Source organism: Bison bison, unplaced genomic scaffold (genome assembly GCF_000754665.1).
Source record: "Bison bison bison isolate TAMUID 2011002044 unplaced genomic scaffold, Bison_UMD1.0 scf7180017864295, whole genome shotgun sequence".
Lineage (NCBI taxonomy): Eukaryota > Metazoa > Chordata > Mammalia > Artiodactyla > Bovidae > Bison > Bison bison.
In genome coordinates this window covers 6687105-6700464 of record NW_011494867.1, presented here as the reverse complement: position 1 = coordinate 6700464, position 13360 = coordinate 6687105, and the positions used below count along the sequence as shown (strand labels likewise).

General features: G+C 40.4%; 1 protein-coding gene across 1 annotated transcript; it reads right to left on the bottom strand.

Moving 5' to 3' along the window:
• Positions 1-1360: 1360 nt before the first annotated feature.
• On the bottom strand, positions 1361-11530 carry DYNLRB2 (dynein, light chain, roadblock-type 2). The gene is made up of 4 exons (XM_010850786.1): positions 11425-11530; positions 8904-8979; positions 2648-2815; positions 1361-1618 (listed from the first exon to the last, which is right to left on the bottom strand). The coding sequence occupies exons 1-4, from the start codon at positions 11425-11427 to the stop codon at positions 1575-1577; spliced, it is 291 nt and encodes a 96-aa protein (XP_010849088.1). The 5' UTR covers positions 11428-11530; the 3' UTR covers positions 1361-1574.
• Between the last annotated feature and the right edge of the window lie 1830 nt (positions 11531-13360).

Below are 13360 nucleotides of genomic sequence, written 5' to 3'. Positions count from 1 at the left end.
TGCATTGGTAGTATAGTCATTTCCAGAGAATTGATTCTTCCTACTCAAGAACATGGAATATCTCTCTGTTCACATTATCTTTGATTTCTTTCATCAGTGTCTTATAATTTTCTGTGTACAGTTCTTTTGTCTCCTTAGGTAAGTTTATTCCTAGATATTTTATTCTTTTTGTTGCAGTGGTGAATGGGATTGATTCCTTAATTTCTCTGAGTTTTCTTTGTTAGTATATAGAAATGCAAGTGATTTCTGTGTATTTATTTTATATCCTAAAACCTTGCTAAATTCACTGATGAGCTCTAGTAATTTTCTGATACTATCTTTAGGGTTTTCTATGTACAGTATCATGTGATCTGCAAACAGTGAGAGCTTTACTTCTTCTTTTCTCATCTGGACTATTTTTATTTCTTTTTCTTCTCTGATTGCCATAGCGAGGACTTCCAAAACTATGTTGAATAACAGTGGTGAAAGTGACACCCAGTCTTAGGGGGAATGCTTTCAGTTTTTCACTATTGAGAATAATGTTTGCTGTAGGTTTATCATATATGGCCTTTATTATGTTGAGGTAGATTCCTTCTATGCCTATTTTTCAAAGAGTTTTAATCATAAATGGGTGTTGAATTTTGTCAAAGTCTCTTTCTGCATCTATTGAGATTACCGTATGGTTTTTATCTTTCAATTTGTTAATATTGTATCATATTGATTAACTTGCATATATTGAAGAATCCTTGCATCCCTGGAATAAACCCAACTTGATCATCGTGTATGGCTTTTTGATGTGTTGCTGAATTCTGTTTGCTAAACTTTTGTTGCGGAGTTTTGCATCTATGCTCATCAGTGATACTGGACTGTAGTTTTCTTTTTTGTGTGTTGTCTTTGACTGGTTTTGGTATCAGGGTGATGGTGGCCTTGTAAAATGAGTTTGGAAGTGTTCCTACCTCTGAAATCTTTTGAAAGAGTTTTAGAAGGATAGGCATTAGCTCTTATCTAAACATTTGATAGAATTCTCCTATGAAGCCATCTGGTCCTGGGCTTTTGTCTTTTGGGAGATTTTTGATCACAGCTTCAATTTCAGTGCTTGTAATTGGATTCATAATTTCTATTTCTTCCAGGTTCAGTCTTGGAATATTGAACTTTTCTAAGAATCTGTCCATTTCTTCCAAGTTACCATTTTATTGCCATATAGTTGTTCATAAGAGTCTCTTATAATCCTTTGTATTTCTGCATTGTCTGTTGTAACCTCTCCTTTTTCATTTCTAATTTTGTTTATTTGATTCTTTCTCTTTTTTTGTTGATGAGTCTGGCTAAAGGTTTGTCTATTTTGTTTATCTTCTCAAAGAACCAGCTTTTAGTTTTATTCATCTTTACTACTGTTTCAGAAACTTATTTATTATATAGTTAAATTATAAATTTACAATACATTCAAAAGGGATTAAATAAGACATGTAAAGAGTTTAAATGTAAAAATAGAAAGGATTGTCCAAAAGATCACTTGGATTGATTATAATCTCAGGAATCTTTAAAGAGTGAAGTGTTTTCAGCCTGGCATCACAGGGCAGAATTTGGCTGTTGCAGGTCTATTCACATGGATTCTGAATGACGATCAGAAGATATTCCTTATCTGTGGAGAGAGATGGACAAAGTTAATCCACCCTAAAAATTGGTTGACTCTCTGCGACCCCGTAGGCTGTTCCCCACCAGGCTCCTCTGTCCATGGGTTTTCTCAGGTAAGAATACTAGAATGGGTTGCCATTTCCTACTCCAAGGGATCTTCCTGGCCCAGGGATCAGACCTGCATCTCCTGCATTGGTGGGCAGATTCCTCACCACTGAACCACCAGGGGAGCCCAGCTTATGTGTTAGGCTACCCTAAAAATTAAATTTAATAAAAGAATGCTTCAGCTCATCTGCTTGTCTCTTCAGCACATCACTTGGACCTTGTGTAGACCAGTGGCTTGCCAGCCTGGCTGCACATCAGAATCACCTGTTGAGCTACCTGGGCCCAGCCCCAGATTCTATTGGTCTGAGGTGGAGTTCCAGGTATCAGTAAAAATTTTTAAAAAGATCTCCAAGCAATTCTAATGTGCGCCTTGTGTGAGAACACAGGTGCAGGTAAAGCTTTATTTAGTTTGCGGGCGACTCTGATTTTACAGCTGCATTATAGAGAAGTTTGCTCTAGACTAGATTTAGGAACATGAGTCCTGTTTTACACTGACATCCACTAACACAGTGAATGCACCTCCTTCGAGGAAAGAAGTATTTCTGTGGCGGCTGGCTTTTAGTGGCCCCAGTGAATGGGCTCCGCCCCAGGGAAGGTTTGAGACCCAACAGACCTTTGACCCACCCTCTGCTTTATCCCCTGGATAGGAGATATTTCTCCCACTCTTCAGGAGGTCTGTGTGCTAAGTTTACGTAACAGGACATCTATACCTCCTAAATGTTTTACTAACAACAGGTACAAACGGGCAAAATCCAACTTCTTGACTAATTTCAAGGAATTTTCAGATTCAAACTTCTTCATTTTTTAATTGAGGAACATGATGTGTCATAGTGCATGTTAAAACCCACAGTCCCCATCCTTTGAGACACAAAGCCTTTATCCAGTAAAGTAGAAAGATGCCTGAAATGTGACATGAAATGGGCCAGATTACCTGGAGCTACCATGATTTCATGTTTCTTGGATCTGATCCTAAGAAAAGTTAGGTCGTTCTGAGGGTCAATGTCACGGACGGTGCTCTTGGCTTTCATGGTCAGCTGATGAAGGAGACCTGCGTACTGAACTGTTGTTGAGTTGTCCAAGGTTGTTCGGATGGGAATGCCTAGTACAAGATTTAATTATGGGTTAAACATTTTTTTTTTCTTTTTATAAAAGCAATAGGTGCATCATAGAAATACTGGAAAATACTGGTAATTTTAAAAAGGAAGAAAAAGTGATGACTCATATTACTCACTGGAACAATTTTACTTTATTTCCTTCCAATCTTTCTGCCTCCACATGGATTTTAAAATTTAGTTGGATCAAATTATAAAAGTAGATTTGACTGTTGCTTTTTTCTTCATTCAAAGGGCAGCATACAAGTTTTCCTTGTTGATGGTGCCATCGACATTATTTTTAATGGCTGTAGACTTTACTATTCTTTGGATACAACATAATATAATCAACCCCCTACTATAGGATTGTTAGGTTGTGTGTTTTTGTTTTCGTACCTAATGGTGATGAACACTTTAGTATACAAATCTTTTTGGAAATTGTTAATTGATTATTTCAGTAGTAACATGTTTCTATATGAAATGCATTTCCCTAAGCATCCTGTCTGGAGAAGGCAATGGCACCCCACTCCAGTACTCTTGCCTGGAAAGTCCCATGGATGGAGGAGCCTGGTAGGCTGCAGTCCATGGGGTTGCTAAGGGTCGGACATGGCTGAGCGACTTCCCTTTCACTTTTCACTTTCATGCAATGGAGAAGGAAATGGCAACCCTCTCGTGTTCTTGCCTGGAGAATCCCAGGGATGGCGGAGCCTGGTGGGCTGCCATCTATGGGGTCGTACAGAGTCGGACACGACTGAAGTGACTTAGCAGCAGCAGCAGCAAGCATCCTGTCTACAGTGAGGTGAGTTCACCGTGAGAAGCTGTGAAAAGTCCACTTAACACATGGTGCTAGTTTCCTGAGAACAGAGATAGAAGGGGGTATCTGCACCTGCTAGAGAGTATCAAAAGGGGTTTTCAGAATTTCTTTGTAACTTCCTCATACAGTATTTTGCAAACCTTAATTTTTATGCTAGAAAACACAGCCACAAAGATGCTGTAGTTTGGCTGGGCATGCCCTGGTTTGCACTCATTCTTGGTTTAAGCGTGATTAGATTTGGCTACTTGTGTGCTCTATTGTTTCATTATGAGTGTAAAACAGAAGCTATTAATTTAGCAGAAAAAAACCTAGCGAGACAAATATGCGAGTATAATTTCATTCCATTCAAATCCATCCAGCCTCTCTTCAGGTCACTCTGTGCTTATTGTGGAACAGGTGCCGTGCTAGCTGTTTTACATATATCGTACCTAATCAGAGCCGACCTCCATATTATTTTGAAAACTACCAAATAAGCCAGGGAATTCCAAGGATTTGATTTGAAAATGTGCCTTGAGTTTTGGGGGACACATGAAGGTGAATCTGGGATCGTTGTCAAGTTCCTCAGGAACCCAAATGAAGGCCCATCAATAAAAAAGGCTAAGGTGGCCCTCTTGGTTTTTTCCCTCAGAGAATGTAGCTCCAGAAACTGGTCTGAGTGCTTCTAACTTGGGACTTTGTTTTTCATGAAAACCTTTTGAGAGCCTCAACTCTGAAACAGACTAATTTCCTTCCCCTTTAAGAAATTCATTCTCTCCAGAGTAGGTCTTGCCAAACAAGATGAGGAAGACAATATTTATAAGGAAAACCTTTTCAGTAAATAAGGTTTCATAGAAAGCTTGTTAATTTCTGTATTATTGTTTGCTGGCCACTTTCTCTCCAGAAGTCAGTTCTGTCTTTCACACCTGGTGAACCATTACATGTGTGTCTTTACCAAGCAGGAGACTGAAAGTGGAGCAAGCACTCCACCTTTTAAGGGTGCTTTTTGACCAAACAGTTTTATTTTGCATTACGAAGAGTGACTATCTACAAAGTCTGCATTGCTCAGTGTCAAAAAAGAAATACAAGCAGAATAAATTATTTAAAGTGCAGATGACAAGATTATGAATCAGATGCTCGGGCCTACTTAGTCAGTCTATTCATGATCCAAGTCAATAAATAATAGACCTAGCCTTCCTGAATAATAAGTGTGCACTGTGGAAACTCTTGGAGTTCTTCATATTGCTGTGGACCCTTGGGGAAAAAATATCAATCAACAAATATTTATTGAGTTCTTGCTTGGGACCATGTGAAGTAATTAAAAAATAATTTATTAGGAAGTAATTATAGCATATGGTATAAAACACACCCACTTCTTCTGAGAGGTAACCACTGCTCTGTTTCTTTGGTGTCCTTGCAGAGATAGTCTAAGTTTATTTAAGTCTGTTCACATTTGTATTCTTCAACTGTATCGTTCTCTATTCTGTACCTTAACTTCTTCCATTTGATACACTTGGAAAGTTGTTGCCTTCTGTCCACATAAGGCTAGGGCATTCCTGTTAATGGCTGTATAATGCGACTGTTGAATGGATGCTTTGTAATGCACGTAACTAATATATCTTCCTGCCAAGCATTTGGGCTGTTCCCAATCTTTGCCTTTTATAAACAAGGCGACAGAATATATCTGTGTGGATGCCATTTCACATTTGTATATACTTGTGGGTAGGATAAATTCCTCAAATGTAACTTCTAGAACAAAGAGTATAAATTCAATATTCCTAAATTTACGACACTGCTTTAAAAATATGAATCTTTATGATCCCACCAAGGTGGTACTCTTCAACTGTACACTTGTATTTTGGTTGCTAGATTATATTTCAAAAATAAAAGGAAATGGCTGGATGGCTGGATAAAATCTAATGAAATCCAAATGATGGATTGTTAGAAATGTCAAGAATATTTAAAATTAAGAGCCTGCAGAAATCAGGCTTATATACATAAGAATATACAACGGATATGACTGTCTGGGAAACAAATATGCATGTTCACCAGTATCTAGTTCAGTGATCAGGACTGTAATATTGTAAACAATGAATTATTTTATAAATGGGGAACCAATGTTAACAAAGAATCTAACAAAAACCTACACCCCTCAGCATTGGGTTAAACTGATAAGCTCATTTCATTGTCATGGATAAGTCTATGTTTCAGATAGTGAAACCAAAGGACTCTGCTGCACATGGCAGAGAATGAGTTTAAACGTATAACATGGTAGAAGGCTTACCTCACCACAATCAAAAACCTAAAAAACTGTTAAAATGATTTACTGGGAATTAGTCAACTAAAACCATTGGTAGAGAGCAAGAACACACAAACAGCAGCTTAGTTAAATATTTACAGTGTTAAATTTCATGGGACTTCTGAATGCTGCAAAGCTACATTGTAATAAATGGCACGTTCATTTAAACTTGAGTAGGCTGTTGAGATGGAGTATTTCATTTCATTCGAGTCACACAACTTATACTATATGCTATTAGTAAACATCCTTGTCATACACTCTGGTTGTTAATAATCTGACCATAAAAATAAGCCCCTCATTTGTATTTTTTGGGAAAAGGTTAATTTGGCTTTCAGAAAAGTGCCCCGAACCTTAACACAACCTTTTCCTAGTAGAGGTTAATTAGAAGTTAATGAGTATGAAAAATAATATTGTGTTACCCTTGGATGGGAAAAGTGTTAATTGAGAGACCTCAGGAAAATAAAAGTCATTTTTAATTCAACTGCTCAAGAGATAATCACCGTTAACACATCCCTGCCTTTTCTTCCATATTTCAGTGTGTATGTGTGCTTGGCTGTATTTAGGATTTAAAAATACTGGGTACTGCTTCGTTTCCTGCTTTTTTTTCATCTAATATTGTGAGTAGTTTTTCATGACTTTAAATATTCTTCAACATTTTAAATAGAGTAATGGTTCATTGAGTAAATATTACATAATTAATTCAAAAATTTCCCTACTGTTGGGAGAGATTTATTTACCTATTTGTCTGTGTATGTATTGTGGGAGAACTGGGTTCTATCCCTGGGTTGGGAAGATCTGCTAGAGAAGGGAAAGGGTACCCACTCCAGTATTCTGGCCTGGAGAATTCCATGGACTGTATAGTCCATGGGGTTGCAAAGAGTCAGACAAGACTGAGTGACTTTTGCTTTATTGCTGTTATATATGATGCCTCTCTGAGATCCTTTGCACCTAAATCTTTTCTTCATTACTCCTTAAATAAATTCCCAGGAGTGGAATTATAGATCAAAAGGTATGGATATTTTTCCAACATTTAAAGCATATTGCCAGAATTATGAACTTTAGACTAAGTCTGCCTTTAGATACATTGTCCTCGGTGTCAGGATTGGTGAATGAATGTACCTGAGTTAGTTGCTAAGTTGTATCTGACTCTTTGAGACCCCATAGACTGTAGCCCACTAGGCTCCTCTGTCAATGGAATTCTCCAGGCAAGAACACTGGAGTAGGTGGCCATTCCCTTCTCCAGGGGATTTTCCTGAACCAGGGATCGAACCCAGGTCCTCTGCATCGCAGGCAGATTCTTTACTGTCTGAGCCACCAGATGGGTTGAATAGAGTCCCCTCCAAATTTCAAGCCTCCCCTAAACCTCAGAATGTGATCTTATATGGAAATAGGGTCTTTGAAGATGTGAGGTCATACTAGATCAGTGTGGGACCTAACCCAATGACTGGGGTCCTTATAAGAAGAGGAAAAAGAGTACGAAGAGGAAAACGCACACGATGATGGAGGCAGAGGTGGGAGTGGTGCGTTTACAAGCAAACATACAGCAAGGATTGCTGGAACTCACCAGAAGCCGGGAGACAGGCAAGGAAGGATGCTTCTGTGAAGAGCCTGGACCACTGACACCTTGATTTCAACATCTAGCCTTCCAGAACTGAGAGAGAATAAACGTCTAATCTTTTTAAGCCACTAAGTATGTAGTGCTTTGTTATGGCAGCCAAAGAAAACAAATACAGCCTCTCTGTGAAGTCCTTCAAATCTTAGGGGGTGTGATAGAGCTTATGCAAATGCCTGGAACTAAAATCAGTTCAACCAGAACAATGGACTCAGACTGGATGGCCTCCTGGAAATATTAGGCATAGCTCTTGATTTACCTGTAGGCTGATGTTAAAACCTCTCCTTCCTGATCACTCAAGCTGGGTGAATTTATTACTTGACATTCTCTTGACATTGAGCATTTTAAAATTTTATTATTTTGTAAAACACATCAAATATTTTATCTGTATAAATAAATTAAAAATTTCCACATTCACAGAACTACTTCATTACAATTCTGTTAAGTATTGGGTATTGTGCCAGGCCCTTGACAATTATTATTTCACTTACTTGTCACAATCATCAGTAAATTGGGTTATTTTCCATTTTTAATAATAAGGGATTGAAGTTGAGAGCTTAAACAGACTTTCAGTGGGTAGTTGCTCAATAAATATTTATTGATGGATTTGCTCCATAATAATGATTAGCTGTGAGAGTCCGTTGCCAAGCACCGAGTTGGCAGTGTGCCAATTCCATGGTTATTCCATGAATTATGTGAAGTAGCTACTCTTGTTTCAACTAACGTTCTGGGATCTGTGGCACCTCTCGCCCTTACAGATGCCTGAATTAGCAATGAAGCCAGCAGAAGCCTTTAAGAGGCTGCCACCATAGCTGAGCATGGAACAACGTGCCAGAGAGAAGGCTCTGTGGACTGTTAATAGGCAAGTTTCTGGAATAAGTCTACAGATTTCATAGGTGGAAATGTATTGGCCCTCCTTTAACTATAACCATGAAGACTATACTATAAATTACATTAAAATTAATTCTCAAAGATTTCATTTACTATGGTGAAGGAACGGTTTCTTTTCAAATGAAGATTGAAACTCTGTACGCTTTACAATTTCAAAATGAAAGCAAACTGCCAACAATGGTATTCTTATCTTCATTGTAATAGTTTCATAGCTCCTCCTGAAATGTTAGAAGAGAGTTTACCAAAGCTTTAAAAATTAGACAATGTACAGCACTTCTTAGGAATATATATACATTAAAATTTTTATTTCCCTACCTTTTAGCAGAGTGCTTGGCATGTAATTAACAGACACTCAATAGATGTTTGATAAGTAAATGATTCAGCTAAAATATGTAAAATATACTTTTGACTTAAAATTCCAAGATGTTTGCCTAAGACTTCAAAGAACAAAAAGGCTCTTGGTCTGCTTCTGCGTGTCAAGAAGGCAGCCTGTGATGTATTTACCTTCTGCATTTACAACCATTGTTCCTATAACCCCTTTATGGCTCTGGATCCTCTTTAGGGTTTCCTCCACCTCTGCCTGGAAGAGATCAGGAAAAAAATTAACCAGAGTCTTCATGGTGATCCCAGTCCTAACGAGAGTAATGTTTAGAAAGATCCCTACTCCTCTGTCTCCTTAAACTAAGGTATTGGATGCTAAATCTCAGCTTTTGGAAGAGAGCTTTGAAACTGTCAAGACCCATATGCAAACTTATATAAGACTCTCTACATACAACCCTGAAAAATATCTTGCCCTGAACTTTTGTTGAGACAGAAATCTTGCCTTACAAGAGCGCACTTCATTTTTATCTGTCTCTATTCACTGGAAAAGTATCCTTTATGTTGAACAGAAATCTGCTCGGGTCATCTTTCATTCATTGATCTTTCTGTATTCACACAAAAAATCCCATTTCTACATTATAGATTTAAAAAAATATTTATAGAGCTATATTACGACCTCCTTCCTTCTAAAAGCATCACTTAATAAAAAATCATATTCTCAGTTGTAAATGTCATCTAACTGGGAGTTCAGATGATTAAATTAAAAATATTCTGTGAAAACAATGTATCCCAGGATTCTATTGGTAACTACAGCCTGGATCTCAGGGCATGCTGAATGTTCAACCATAAATGTTATAATCCCATTACTGGGTTTTAAATTTAGCTTTCTGAATCTTATGCATAGACTATATTGTACCAGTTTATTTCCTTCTACAAATGCTAAACTAAAGAATATTTTTTCCAGCCTGCATATTTTTCATAACAGAGTAATCACTGGATATTCTGAATTCAAACAGTATTCTGCAGAGTCTTTTGATGAGAGTTTATAAAATAATTTTGTTTACAACATTGTATGGGTGAATGCTATGTTACTTTTGTCAAAAGACAGTTTTCTTTTGACTCAGTTTTCTTTTGACCCTAATGTGGGCGGGAGCACTTATTTCCTCTTTCCACCACTATAGCAGGTGTTTTCTGAATTTCAGGCATTCGTGTACCAGCTTTTCAATTTCTGCCATTATAAATAACATCTATATTATTCACCCAGCACATTTTTAGAATTATCTCACTGCTAAAAGTTTAAATGAATGCATTTAAAAAGGAAACTATACATCGTTACCACAAATGCAAATTCTGTATCATTTGTCACAGGCAGAAATAATCATAAAAAAAGAGAGATCGTATTATTAAATTCTACTCCAATGAAAATTATGAGCCTGAGGTTTGCATTTCAGGAGAAAAATCAAAACTACTTGATAGATAGATGATAGTGGCATTCAGTTCAGTTCAGTCACTCAGTCGTGTCTGACTCTTTGTGACCCCATGAATTGCAGCACGCCAGGCCTCCCTGTCCATTACCAACTCCCGGAATTCACTCAAACTCATGTCCGTTGAGTCGGTGATGCCATCCAGCCATCTCATCCTCTGTCGTCCCCTTCTCCTCCTGCCCCCAATCCCTCCCAGCATCAGAGTCTTTTCCAATGAGTCAACTCTTCGCATGAGGTGGCCAAAGTATTAAAAGGACCTAAAAGTGCCAGAAAGTCTCTCCTGGATATAGTCTAGAGGCTGAAAAAAATGAAAGAGGAATAACTTTCTCTGATGTGATTCACTCTGTGGTATTTGGTATTTCTGAGCCATCTTAAAGTAGCAACTCACGTTTGCATCTCACTTTGGGAAACACTGCACTAAAGCATAGTACCTGTACAGGGGATTAAATAACTACTTTTTTTGTGCCATCTATAGGACAACGTCCACAGCTCCTTACAAGATCCGCTGACCTCTTTATTTCTGTTTTACTTCTCTCTCCCTGCTCGACCCAGCCTGTCCCTCTATTTTCCCAGGTGTTTTTTCCTTTCGTGATTTCTGAGCCCTCATAATATAGTCTCTTAATTCCCATCGCCAATACCTTTTCCTTCCTTAAAAACAAACAAACAAACAAAACACCAAAAACACTTTCGGTTTGTTCTTTTTCGACCTTTCTCTTCCTCCATTTTCCTTTTCTTCGCCTCCCTTCTCCCATCCCTACTTCCTCTTTTCTATTTTTCTTTCTTCTCTCCTCAACAGCTCCTCCTTCCCGCCCCTCTCCATTCCCTTGCGCTGTCGCATGTCTTTCTTTCCCTTCGGGGTGATTTTTCTCTCCTCCATGGTGCCTCTTCCCCTTTCAAACTTCCCTCGCTGTCGAGGAGATTACTCATTCCCCTCAGGATCTTTCATCCCTTCCGTGTCTCTTTCTCGATATTCTTCCTCCTCAAGTATTACTCCCAGAAAACACCCCTAGATATCTATTCCCCAAGAAAGCTCCCCCCATCTACACATCTTCCCTTCCTCCACGGTCGCCCCCTCTGGTCCCTCCAGCGTCTCCGTGTGCCCCTCCAAGAAGCTTCTGGAGCTCCTAGCCTTCCCTGCGGCCCCGAGAACTGGGCAGCGAAGGGACCCTGCCTGTCGGCACCCTTGGCGGGCGGGTTGTTGACAGAAATCTCGGATTTACCATCTTATGGGCGGCGAGACTCTGGGCTCAGACCTGCGCCACTGCGGCCTCGGATGTCAACAACGCTTCCAGCCGTTGCTAGGAGACAGTGGAGGAAGTGATCTCCCGGAAGCGTGGGTACCCGGGCCTGCGTGCGCGCGGGGCGGGCCTTGCGGGGCTTGCACTTCCGCCCGGAACTGGCTTGACCTTCCCGGCTGCCGTAGCCAGGGGCTGGGGACCGTTGTCCCCAGCGCTCACCTGAGCTGAGAACTGAGGTACTTAGGCCAGGCTTCGATTCGTTCGTTCGAAGTTTCAGTCAGTCATTCCTTGAGGTACGCGTTCGGTAACCGCCAATTCCCCGTTCAAGAACGATTTATTGACCACTTACCGTGTCCCGTTCTCTGGGCCTGTGGTACATTCTAGAACGGGAGACAGACAAAATGCGCGACAAACGAAGCAGTACTGTCCAAGTGTGATACGTGTTCTGGAGCAAATAAACCGGCGTGGTTCCGTCTGACCCCGGGGTGATATTAGGTATAGACTCAGCTGCCCTGTGACCCGCAGAGTTGCTGAGGCGCTGCCGGGTCAGGGCTGACACATTTGTTCCCCCGCCCACCAAGCGCATTTCTTTTTAATTGAAGACATACACACACACACACACACACACACACACACACATACAATAAGTATGTATATAGTAAATATATATTTATTAAATTACATCTCCCCACCCCCAACATGGAGAAGGCAATGGCACCCCACTCCAGTACTCTTGCCTGGAAAATCCCATGGATGGAGGAGCCTGGTGGGCTGCAGGCACGGGGTCACTAAGAGTCGGACATGACTGAGCGACTTCACGTTCACTTTTCACTTTCCTGCATTGGAGAAGGAAATGGCAACCCACTCCAGTATTCTTGCCTGGAGAATCCCAGGGACGGGGGAGCCTGTTGGGCTGCCGTCTGTGGGGTCGCACAGAGTCGGACACGACTGAAGCGACTTAGCAGCAGCAGCAGCAACCCCCAACACCGTAGGTGAAGTGTCATCATAACGTCTTAGGTTCTCGTGGTGGTTGTACCACCCCCGAGCTGCTCTTCCCTCAGTTGTAGAGCTGCTACTACCCAGTACTTATATTTAACCCACTAGAACTTTATTTTATTTTTTACAAAGCCATTTGCCCACATTTCTGAGTTGCTGAAAAGTGGCAGGTTAGTGCTGAGTTTCTGCAAATCTCCGTAGAAGAGCAGTCCATTGGGTATTGGAGGAACTGAGGGAGGAAACGAGTTAAAGGTCAACTAGGGATGGTTACAAGTCTCTTGGTCTTCCGAGGGGCATTGATGTATCTTGGTAGTCTGGGAGGAAGAGACAGAGTGTACCTGAGGCACAGTGGGAAAATTTTGTGGTTGGGTCGGCATCTCGTCCTGGGGTTTGAAGAGAACTTGAATGACTGAACTCTAGACAGGTCTTCCCTGGTGGCTCAGTGGTCAAGGATCCACCAGCCAAGCAGGAGACACGGGTTCTATCCTTGGGTGGGGAAGATGCCCTGGAGAAGGAATTGGCAACCCACTCCATTACTTGCCTAGAAAACCCCATGGACAGAGGAGCCTGGTCCATGGGATCAAAAGACAGTTGGATATGACTTAGCGACTGAGCATGCATGCACTAAATATAAATGGTCAAGTTGGGACTGCTTCTCCATAGGGACCCCACTATAGCAGCTCCCTGTAATACTGACTCAGTTTGTGCTTTTGTTTCCAATAAGTACGTTACACCAAACAAGGCATAGTTATTGCTAGGGAAGTCATCTAGAATCTGAATAGGTCCTTGTCTTCCTGGTCAGGGATGCCCTGGAAAAATTTTGAACTTGGCTTGGGACTAGATGATCCATTTCAGCTTGGAGTCCTACCCTTTGATGATACTATGTTATGTACAGAAACACTCGCTGAAGCTCTAGTTCTGC

What these genes read in the sequence shown, in the direction of transcription:
- DYNLRB2 (XM_010850786.1), bottom strand. An exon ending in AATGGTTGTAAATGCAGAAG is followed by an intron (nt 2,816 to 8,903) that starts GTAAATACATCA and finishes ATCTTGTACTAG; the next exon opens with GCATTCCCATCCGAACAACC. An exon ending in TGAAATCATGGTAGCTCCAG is followed by an intron (nt 1,619 to 2,647) that starts GTAATCTGGCCC and finishes CTCTCTCCACAG; the next exon opens with ATAAGGAATATCTTCTGATC.